Below are 11666 nucleotides of genomic sequence, written 5' to 3' on the forward strand. Positions count from 1 at the left end.
AAGCCCAGGCATGCCTAACAGGAAGTAAGTAAGAGGATTAAGAGAACACAGAGTTTGGTCAAGAGACCTTAGGTACATGGGAAAACACCACTGTCACAGAAGGGAAAGATGTTAGAAACGATAGAATGTCCTTGCAGGAACAGCGATTTATTTGTGGAGAATATTAAACAACGTCTTGGGAAGGATTTTGTACCTTTCTAACACCCTAGCCCACATCATATCCACAATGTGTAGGGCATGACAAATTTATGGCCCTTCTTCCTGGCCCTTTCTGCCTTCCTGGTAGGCTAGACCACAGGGAGTTCTTCCCAGAGAAACTGACTTAAATCAACTACCCAACAACCCACCAAATTATGGGTCGTTTTTCTAATTCATGGGCTGTTCTTTCCGGCCACCTTGCCCCTCCCGGCTCCCAGCCTGTTTCCATTCCTGGTAATGTAACCCACAAACAACCTGTGACTCTATGTTCAGATGTAATGACCATCCACAGTTCACCCGCCACCCAACAGCAAACCATTGGCTCTCTTCATCAATTCATTCATTTATTTGTTTATTGGATTTTTATCCCACAGCATTAGGCAATAAGATTCCCTGAGTGGGTTAATCCATAGTCCTGCTTTGACAACCTATAATTCAACAACTCATGGGTACAATAAACCATGGAGAGATTTCCACTGGCCAGACCATCTAACTTTCTTGACTAGAAGTAGTGTATCCGAGGAAGTAGGCAGGTGGAAGTACAGTACAGCTGAATCGATTCATACTTGGTTTTCCTGCTCTGTTCCTCTTGCAAACAGCGTACGCCTCTCCAGTCTGAGTCAAAGAGAAAACTTAGCTAGAGTGGCCCCATCATGAGCCACACTCAGACACTCTTGTCTGCTGGCAGATTTACAGGGATGGGGGGGGGGCTCCTGCCTCCCAGAGCCCTCCCCCTGAGCTACCCAGGCCCTGATTATGCCCCACAGGCCAGTGCCAGCTGAGCTCCTGCTCCTGACAGCTGCCAAGCCAGGCTCCACGGCCAGGCCGAGTCCTGCCAATGCAATACAGCAGTGCTACCTCCTGCCCAGTGGGTCCCCCAGTGGGTCCACTGGCAGGAGCCTGGCTGGGCACTGTGCAGTCAGACTGGCATGCTTCCAGCCAGGGTCTGGAGCACAGCTGGTGGCTTTCTCTTCTCCTTCATATGCAGCAGCTACTGCACTGTAACAAAGAAAAAAAATCCATGTAGTGCAATGAGGAGAAAGCCGGTCCAACACAGTGACTGGCATGTTGAACCAGGTTCTAGTTGCTGCTCAGCCATGAGGCTTTGGGCCATCTGTGGACTCTCAGCCTGGCCTACTGGGCTCTTGTGAAGATAAAACAAAGAGCGGTAGGCCAGGAGTGCCTGATCCTGCCTAATCGTGGAAGCTTAGCAGGGCCGGGCCTGGCTGAAATCCAGATGGGGGACTTAAATGTTGTGAGTCACCCAGACAGCTTCAGCTACAGGCAGTATAGAAATGTAATCTGGTGGTGGTGGTGATGATGATACCAGGCACTCCTAAGGCCACCAGCATCGAGCGAGGCCACTGCAGCTGGAGCACCAGACTGGGCAGCACCCACAACCAGCATGGGGCCAGACCAGATAGAGGGAGGCCTTATGCAGCCCTTTCCAGGGTCATTCCTAGCAAAAATCTCATGAGAGAACCAGGTTTTCTAAAAACATTGTGCGACTTGGGGCTGCTTCTCTGCGCCACCTGCATTCAGGCTTGAGTAGAGCTGGAGGTCAACTTCTATTGTTGCTCTATCACACCATTTAGGGTGCATTGTAAGGTTGAGCTGTGCTTAAATGGCAGTGTAAGCCAGCAGGAAAACCAGGCGGGATCCTTTGGATTCGTCAGGAACTCTCAAGTCAATGCTCTCATCCAAAAACTTATTTTCTGGTGCCATCCACTCACCCTCGAGTTCTGCAATTAGGGGTCCATTTGTTTCCTTCAGGACTGCATAGACATGCTCCTTCTGTTTCCTACTAAGCATGGGCACCAGAGCATACAACCACTTCATTTTTTGTTGATCGGAGCCCACTGATATCGGGGGACATATATCTTGGAGGTGTTGCAAGATGGTATCAACATGGGAGGCTCGGTGAATCAGTTCCTCCTGGTGCTTTTCAATGAAATGCTCCTCTGATAAGAAACACATTACAATTTTAATGTTAAGACCTAGAACTAATGAGATTGTGTTGTACTCTTTTTGCTGTCCTCCTTCATCAGCAGCGAGATACCGGAAGAAAAACAGCAATTTTTGTACCTGCTCCTTTCCTTGCCAGCCAACCTGTATTACAATCTTTACGCTATAAAGAGTAGTCGAAAGAGAAACCTCACACACCACAGGGAATAAATACAGGTGAACACTCACCGGTAGAGGAAGCAATACACACTGGCCATAGTGTGTGGCCTTCTCAAGAGGCATTTCTGTCTCATAACTCAGAATTTTAGCTGGAATGAACTAGAGCAACCAACACCAGTTCGCTGCATGAGCCTTTCCTGCCCCACCATCCCTCCAGCCAGCTCAGACTGGCACAGTTTCCCCTCTCCTTCAGGGCTGGCCCTGCCATGCAGCAGACTGAAGCAGCTTGCTTCAAGAACCACCATGTGAACATGAGACAGAAGGCAGGAGCTGGTGTCTGAATGCTGCAGCAGAACATTAATTAGGAGTGGGGATTTGGGATCTACTTTGGGCAGCAAAATGTTCTGAATAAAACCATTCGGAAATAAACTGCTCTAAATAAAAATCTCTCTGTACTCTTTTGCAAAACTAAGAAAACATTTCTGCCAAGGGATGGGCCTGGGGATGCAGAACCATCTCTACAGTGAAAACAGGGGACTCCTTGGCAAAATGTGTGTGCTCTAGAATTCACACTGGGAAGAGATGCAGATTTCTTCCACTGGGGTCCAAACCCAATCTTTTGGGGACCACCAGATGGCCACAAACCCTTCTTCTGGCCCCACCCTTTCCCACTGCCTCCCAACTGTTTGATGGCGTTCTGCTTTTCTGCAGTTTATTTTCATAATAATGCCCTGAACAGTCCCTGCTCAACCATGAAGTTCACAGGACAACCACAGATCAGTCATGCTGGGACATCAACTTTTGTCTCCTTGGTCCAAGAACCCTCTATTGACCATTCCACATTGACTCTATATTGATAGAGGCTCCATCCACTATGTGAACCCTGTCAGAAAAACAGGCGGCTCAGTGGCAAAGCAATATCCAGTGCATGCGTAAACCCTGGAAGGAATATCCATACAGCCATCAACATTTTTTTAAAAATTAGACATGCGCTCCAGCACAAAAACGGGAAGACAATTCCTGCATTACAGCTTGCAGAGAGCTGGAGAGGTTTAGCCTGCCCCACATTTGCTACTTTATGAACACATAAGGCTAGAAAAATGCTCTCCCACAAGGGACTTGAACTTGCACAGCCGCCAAATACAGTGGCAAACATATTTAAAATCCACAAGATACTGCAAAGATACTGATGAGGTATGGAGTGATTTTCTTGTTAATTTTCACGATTACAGTTTCTCAGTAAGGGCCCGATCCTTCATCCTCAACTAATCACATCCCATGGGAAAAACACGATAGCAACAAATGCTGCCAGGGCTAAAATACTGCAGTCTCCATACTGCAACAATGAAAACCTTTTGCAACAGGAGCACAGCCTCAGGGGCAGATGTGTGGTCCATGAACACAAGCTGAGAAAGCAAATACCGCCTTGAACAATAGAGCGGAAAAGCAGGAGATATGTCTTCACGTAAGGAAAATAAATCATGTGCATTTACTGCAAAATGAACTATGCATACGGACAGTGTGCTTAGAGGCGTTACATTTGTCTCCTCAAGTCACAGGAATGGTAAAGTCATTTTTATAGCATCTAAAAGTCTCAACGTTTCTGGCTCCTTTTAGGTTTACCTTCAAGTGCTTCAATGATGTGACTATTGGTCGCTGCCAGGGCTCGGTACAGATGGTTCTTCTGCTGGGTTTCCCAGGCCTGTGCTATCTGGTACAGCGCTTCCATTTTCATCTTCTCTGTGGCACAATTTGCAAGAGCCTCATATTGCTCCTCATCCAACACACAACCACAAAGCTCCTTCAGAGGGGCCTCTGTCACTTGCTCAATCAGCTCCTTCTTGTGCCTGTCCACAAAATGTCCTCCTGGGGAAAGAGGTGCATGAAAAGTACATCCGCGAGCTTTGCCATACTGAAGGTGTGGGTGTAATTTTTTTAGGACACTTCAGTTTACTATTTTAAATGTGTATATATTGCCCTTTAGTAAAACCTCCCAGTAAGATATAGTAATGAAATGCAAGAATTGGCACCTCTGTCACATTAACCAACATTCAAAAGCATAAAAAAATTGTGAGAATGTAACGTTTTTGCCTAGTTCAGAAAGGAAAATAATGTCCCAGGGAGAGAACCCCAAAGATGAGGCACCACCCCTCAGAAGGCTTTCTTTCTGGTAACCACCCACCACACCTCAGATGTGGGAGAGGAGCGCCAAAAACGGCCTCAACACACATTCAGGGTAGTGTGGAATAGATGTTCCTTCAGGTTGCATGCTTGGAACCAGACTGGAAGTCAACTGGTTTCAGAAAATGCAATATAAGTTCCACCACTTGGTTATGGTGGTGGCTGCATTTTAAGCTAATTGCAGTTTCTGAATGGTCTTCAAAAGCAACTCCACATTGACTGGATTCAGAAAACAAGGTTGCGTGTGGGTTGCATTGAACAATGGGTTGTTGTGGATTTGTGAGTTACCATTTCGTCTGAAACCAACTGAACAAACTATAGTGAACAACCCACAGACCACAACCCAACAACAACCATGTGCTCTCCTCACCAGTTCTTCACTCTCAGCAAACCATAGCTCATCAGCATAGCTGTATCCAGGCAGCACAATAACTCACGGTTCGACAAGCCATATGCATCTGCTGAGTGTGGGCTATAACACTGTCTGGAGCCATGTGGCCATCGAGGGTTTTGTTAGAGAGCCTTAAGTTTGGAAATAAGCAACTCTGACATGGAACGGCTTGTTACAGGGTTTGTTTGAATGGATTGTCACATTGTCTGAACACGAGGGGTGAATCCAAATCACTGCAGAGTTTGGCAAGGAAGGCAAAAACCCCTTGCTGGGCAACCACCGTCATTGTCAGCTGCCCAAGCAGCACTTCAGGGTGACAGTCAGAAGTGACCTCCCACCTGACTATAACGGCAAGCTGGTTCAGGCTTGCCAAGGCCTTTTTGTCACTTAAAAAAGTCTTTAGATTTCCAAATCTAGCTGTAAAACTGATTTTTGTCTAGAGCAAGGGTCGGCAACCTTTAACACTCAAAGAGCCATTAGGACCCGTTTTCCACAGAAAACACAGGGAGCCGCAAAACTCTTTTGACCTCTAACATGAAAATAACACTGCATATATCGTTTTTCACCTTTATGCTATGTATAAAAAAACTGTAGTGTGTTGCATTTATGAAACAGATCAGGGGCTGTGCCGTGCGGGCGCAGGTCGCACATCGGCGGCTGTGCCGGCACGTGTAGCAGATCGGGGGCTGTGAGTGACGGAGCCACAGCAGAGGGATTCAAGAGCCACGTGCGGCTCCGGAGCCGCGGGTTGCCGACCCCTGGTCTAGAGTGTCCCAGTGTGATTATGAAGGGAATGCCGCAATTGCAAAGTTTTAGAAAATCGCCTTGCATTTCTCACATTTGTGGGTTAAAAAAGAAAAGTATTGCTGCAAGCAAGGATCACTTGCTGCTTTGGTAGACATTGACAGCTCATGCAGTGCTGCCTACAGCTCTGGAGATGAGGGTCTGAAATATCCTGGGGCCCTTCAGAAGCTGTCTAGGGTCCCTAGGATTGCTCCCTGAATTGATTTGCTACAAAAAGAGAAACCAGTGGGCAGCACTTAGTTTCCAGTGAAATCAACAGGAGTTAAGTCATGACTAATACTGTATTTACCTTCAAGCTGCAAAAAAAGCCATGGGTTTGTTTCCTTTAGGACACGACACATTGTGTTCTTTTTTGTTGTTGTCCAGCTTGGTACCAGCTGATACAGCTTCTGCATTTTCTGCTGAGTGGTCCCTTTGATTTCAGGAACTTGCTTGACAGTTACTAGGCAGTGCGCCACCAGAGAGTCCAATATGACATCTATTCCAATGACACGCCGAATAATCTCCTCCTGGTGTTTCTCAGTATAATGTTTCTCTGAGAAGAAATGGTAGAGAGACAGCTACAAAGGCTGAAGCCTGAAAAGACAACTAAGCTTTTTCAAAGCAGCCATTATAAAGCCACTGAGCCCCATGGTACCATTTCTACGAATCAAGGATGAGCAAAGATGGGAGCCCAGAGCCCTCCAGTCAAAATGCAACATGCTAACTGTGACATCACCCTTTGCCTATTTTACAATAAGCCTAGTAAGTCAGGTGCTATGCTATGTACAGCTTCTCCATCAGTCATTGTGGAGGAGTATGCATGTATGTGGATCAATACGGCTGCTGCAATTTGGACTGTCCTTGAGGGGAAGACTATGGGGCTCTCATGATGAGGTCCTGCATTCCAAACTGCCACTGTACCACTCCTTGTGGCTAGAAAACAGACAATAATTAGCCATGCAGTGGTGGTGGGGCTGGAATGAATTAGAACTGCCTGCCACTGGAGCATGGGAGAGATAGCCGAGCATTAGCCCCCTGCACAGAGCAACCACTTGGACTAAACCAACAGTGAGCAGGCCTCCCCCCATCTTTTCCTCTCCAGCAGACTCAGCCAAGACTTTAGAATCACAGTCCTTTTATTAAAGCTTAGCAGCACACAAAACAGTGGAAATCTAAGTGAGGTTCTTCTCGAGATGAGGGAGAAGAATCTGCCTACACGAAGAGCTGCATCCAAACTGAATCACGCTCTCCTTCCCCGCTCCTTCAGCAAAGCTTTTGACTCCACCCTTGGGCTGATTCCTGCTGCTTGAGAGCTAGATGGCAGGAATGCCAGACCCTTCGTAACTGGTCCGCTCTTTTAGTCTGTTGCCTTCGAACTGCATTAAGGAGCTCCTTTTCCACTGCTTCCCCCTCCAGCTCTTGAAATGCCTCCCCACTTTCCCAAGGTGGGCCAGTTCACATGCTCTGCTTGAGAATTTTCACTAGGTCGGGACTGCCAAGTCTGCTGCCCAGCTCTGCTTCTGCACCTCCTCCTCAGAACTGGACAAATTTGCCTGAGCAGACAGTGACAGGTGAGAGCTAGGCCCCCTCTCTGTACCACCCCAGTCACACCTATATTCACAGTTATTTGTGGGGCAAAAAGAAGCCTTTTTTGAACGAGCAACACTTCAAAAGGAGGCTTCAGAACCTGTGAAATCTTGGAAACTAACACAGTCGGTTTCTTGGGGCAACGTGCAACTCACCATCACTAGGAAAGGTGTCCTCGTGTCCTGAGACACTCGATCCTGCAAGAAACAGAGTGGAGATTCAGCAAGGGAACAACTCAGATATCAAAACAGAATACGTGATGATGCTTTCCTCTACAGCATTCTCTATTGGGTTTTTCCAAACCCCATCAAGCAAAAGTACAGGTACCCTGCTAAACCCAAGAAACCAGGAAGAGATACTTGGAAGAAATTGTGCCTGGGGAGAGGAGAAAATCAAATATAAACTTTCAGAAGTGTTACAGATGAACTTTTTTTTACCAGTCATATAAATCTGCAGAATAATTTCAATAGAATTGTGATCTCTTTTCACCTAAACCCCATTACCAAATTATTTTATCCACGCTGTGGTATGTTACCACTTGGTGCAGTTCATCTGTTTCCACCTGGAAGTGCAGGGATTCATGTACTTTCCTGTATTACTCATTTACCTTTAAGGGCAGCAATAAGAGGCCCGTTTGTTTGAACAAGCTCCTGATAGAGATGGTCCTTCTTTCTTGTGGTCCAGTTTGGCACCAGCTTAAGAAGCATCTTCATCTTTCCTGCATCCGACTCCTCAGCCATAATGTTGCGATACTCATCTGCCTTCAGGATCCAGCCAAGTAACCGAAACAATATCACATCCATCCCACAGACTTGTCTGATCAGCTCTTCTTGGTGCATTTCCACAAAATGTTCTGGAAATAAGAACGTTATTAGTGCTTCAGGTAGCTGCTTTCATGGAGTCCGGATTTGTGCTGCTGAACCAGAATTAAGACTTAGATGCCCAGTAGAAATTTCCAGTTTAGCAGTTAAGCTTGCCTCAGTCAGCAGGGCCACTCCAGACCCCCATCCTTGCCTGCCTTTGGACTGGGTGACCAATCCTTTTCTTCACTGGAAAGCAATAAGCCTTAGTTCTGTGGGTTGCCTCATCTTTTCTGTTCTGCCATTCTGTCAATTCCTTTCTCTCCTCCCTCCCTCCTTCCCTCTAAATCACACATGCAGATGAATAAACATAGCAATAGCAAGAATGAACTTCAAGACAAAATATTTTCATAATAACCATGTTTAATGATTGCTGACCACCTCATTTTTGTTTGTTTTATTCTATTTCCCATAAATGTAATACTGTAGATTCCACTAAGGACAATTACTGGTACTCAAGTGCATAAAATGGGTTGGCAACATACAGTCCAGCCCCCAGAGCCACTAATACAGCCCACATTTCCACCCCGTGCTGCTGAAATCTGGTAGTGCAAAAAAAAAGGGGGGGGGTAGTTTGCCACCATAATTCAGTGGAAACCCACTGCAGAGAAACTGGTGCATTTGAAGGAACTGGTGCATGTGATAGTGCTTGACAGCCTGTTGCCCCTGCCTAAAAGGGTTCTTTGAAATGCTGCATGTCTTGGGAAGAAGCAGGTGTTGGCACATGTCTCTACAGGAGTGTATCTGGTAGCAAACTGACCGCAAGTAAGTAAAGAAAACCCTCTCCAACCCAGGACCACCTTCATTATGAGCTGATGCCAACCACCTGGTCACCTCCCCGCCTCCTGCCCAAGTTGCTTATATCTCTCTTTCCTTACTGATTCTAGAAAGAGCCAGGAGCTTCTCTGCATGGGGCTTGAGACACGCGGCTTCCAGCACTGCAGCCGTCACCTGCACAGCATAATCCTCCTTGTAGCATTTGAGAAGCAGGTTGGTGAGCTTCTGGACATTTGCACTCTGCAGCAGCTCTTTCGGAAAGTTGTCCAAACCCTTCCTGACATGGAACTTGTTGAGTTTGTCCTTGAATTTCTTGAATTCGCAATCATTCAAGCCCACCAGAGTTAATATAAGGCAGTCACGGACTGTCCTTCCTGAATGCAGGAAAGGAAAAAATACATGGCTTGAGGTCAGCATGCTTTATTCTATTCCATTCAACCCTCTTATACATTAACCATTGGCTTCTCAGCATACATTAGTAATATTCTGTTCAAGCTGCTTTTTCAATCAAGTTGAAGACTGGTTCACATAAAAGGGCAGGCTGAATGGGAGTTTAACTGCATGGATCAACACACAGCTGGACCTGCACTGAGACTGGAACAACAGACATATCCTACAGCACTTAATTCAAGAACAGGTGTGCTGGTTAACGTGTTGGACTGAGGACCGTGGCGCTCCAGGTTCTAGCCCCCATTTCACCATGAAGCTCGATGGGCAAAACTGAACCAGTCACAGACTCTCAGCACAACCTGCCTCACAGGGTTGTTGTGAGGATAAAATGGACCTAGGTAAGCTGCCTTGGATTCCTCACAAGAAGAAAAAAAGTTGGATATAAATACAATGTTGCTGCTGCTGCTGTCAAGACTGAGATGCTGTTGTTGGATGGTTCCTCTGACTGCATGGGAGATGTTCAAGCTGTGCTAAATGGGGTTGTGCTTCTCCTGAAGCAGCAGGCTCATAGCTTGCAGGTACGCCTTGATCCATCTTTGGCACTCGAGACTCAGGTGGCCTCAGTGGCTCAGAGTGCCTTCTATCAGCTGCAGCTCCTGGTCCAGCCACCCTCCTATCTGGGGAGAAATAACTTGGTCTCATTAATTTACCCTCAAAGTTAGATTACTTCAGTGCATTCGATGTGGGGCTGTCCTTGAAGACCAGGGTCCAATGCAAGGTGCTAGTTTTATTTACAGTGGTACCTCGGCTCAAGAACGCCTTGGTTCACAAACAAATCAGGTCACGAACAAAAATTTCTGAAAAATTTTGACCTGGGTTGCGAACACTGCTTTGGGTGGTGACCAAGATTGCAGCCATCTCCCCCTCACTCCTGAGTGGGGAGATGGCCATGATCCCAGTTGCTTTTGTGCAGGGAAGGTATGCGTGATCAGAGGCGCGCTGCTGTAGGAAACGCAGGTGGAATCTTGGCCATCTCCCCTGCAGCTCTGCTTTGCTGCTGCTGTCTTTCCTGCAGCAGCGCGCCTCCGACCACGAACGGAACTGCGATTGCGGCCATCTCCCCCCACCCCGAGTGGAGAGATGGCCACGATCCCAGTTGCTTTCATGCCGGGAAGGCATGCGTGATCAGAGGCGTGCTCCTGCAGGAAAGACGGGACCAGCAAGCAGAGCCGTGGGGGAGATGGCTGAGATTCCTCTTGTCTTTCCTGAAGGAACACACCTCTGATCAGGCAGGCCTTCCCTGCACGAATGGAACTGTGATCATGGCCATCTCCCCAGCACAGCGTTTGTGTCCATCTCTCCCTCCCCCAGTGTGTCCGCGAGCATGCCCATCTCTCCCCGCCCCCCAACACACCGGGATGACAGGCACCTGCAGGGATGACAGGCACGATCTTGGTCATGCTGGGGGGGTGGCGGGGAGATGGTCGCGCTTGTGTTTGGGGTGGAGTGGGGGGAGATGGCCGTGATCTTTGTTGTTGTCACTTGGCTTCACACTTTTCTGATTTAAAACATGGTTACAGAACAGATTAACCTTATTAACATTGAACCTTATGGGGAAATTTAACTTGGCTCACAACCAATTTGGGTCATGACCAGAGTCCTGGAACAGATTAAGTTCGTGAGCCAAGGTACCACTGTATTAGATTTCTAATCAGTTCCATAAGCCATATGGCTCCCTGGGCAGGTTACAACAATTTATAACATATAAGTTAACTTTTGGCTTATACGCTTGGGACTACAATCACCATAGGAGTGCATTTCCTACCAAAATCTACATGGATGCTACACTCAACCTCTAGGGTTTTCCTCTATGAAGCTGGCTTGGAGGGGGGCAATGAGGGGGAGGGGCTTTCTCTCTGGTGACTCCCCATTCTATGAAGCAGCCTCCCCACAGCAGCCCACCTAGCACCACCTTATTGGCGCCTGCTTAAGATGGCATTTAAAGATTCACTTGGATACTCAGGAGCTCGAGAGGGAGACTAATCTCTGCTACTTTTTAAGAGGGACATTCTTGTTGTTCATCTTTAGCTGATCTAATCCTTTTACTGCTTCTCCAATTTTATGATGTTTATTGTATTTTATTACCTTGTTTTTGTGGACTGTTTGAAAACAGCCAGAGAACTTCAGTTATGGGACAGTATGGAAATGAATGTATTATTATTAATATGAATACAGGTGTGAGATTCCTTACTGGGAACACAGCATGCAGCAAAGGAAGTACACCTTTCCTCTGCAGCCACGGTTCCAGTGAACTTTTCCTCCCTTCATCGCCCTCAGCTAGCTGTCAAAGCTGGCTGCAGAGGGCAGTTGGT

At 47.1% G+C, this 11666-nt stretch overlaps 1 protein-coding gene across 4 annotated transcripts in view; it reads right to left on the minus strand.

The window, feature by feature from the left end:
• Window positions 1-11666, minus strand: part of LOC123032195 — a 42095-nt gene that overhangs the window by 15227 nt on the left and 15202 nt on the right. For all 4 annotated transcript variants that reach the window (XR_006416450.1, XR_006416449.1, XM_044447912.1 and 1 more), the window contains 6 exons: window positions 9006-9278; window positions 7875-8120; window positions 7423-7464; window positions 5988-6233; window positions 3946-4188; window positions 1932-2159 (listed from right to left, as the gene is read on the minus strand). Coding sequence is in view for 2 of the 4 variants with exons in the window: in XM_044447912.1 (XP_044303847.1) it covers window positions 1932-2159; window positions 3946-4188; window positions 5988-6233; window positions 7423-7464; window positions 7875-8120; window positions 9006-9278 (1278 nt within the window). In the remaining 2 variants the exon portion in view is untranslated. The remainder of the gene's footprint in view (window positions 1-1931; window positions 2160-3945; window positions 4189-5987; window positions 6234-7422; window positions 7465-7874; window positions 8121-9005; window positions 9279-11666) is intronic.

Source organism: Varanus komodoensis, unplaced genomic scaffold (genome assembly GCF_004798865.1).
Source record: "Varanus komodoensis strain SLA01 unplaced genomic scaffold, ASM479886v1 scaffold53, whole genome shotgun sequence".
NCBI lineage: Eukaryota > Metazoa > Chordata > Lepidosauria > Squamata > Varanidae > Varanus > Varanus komodoensis.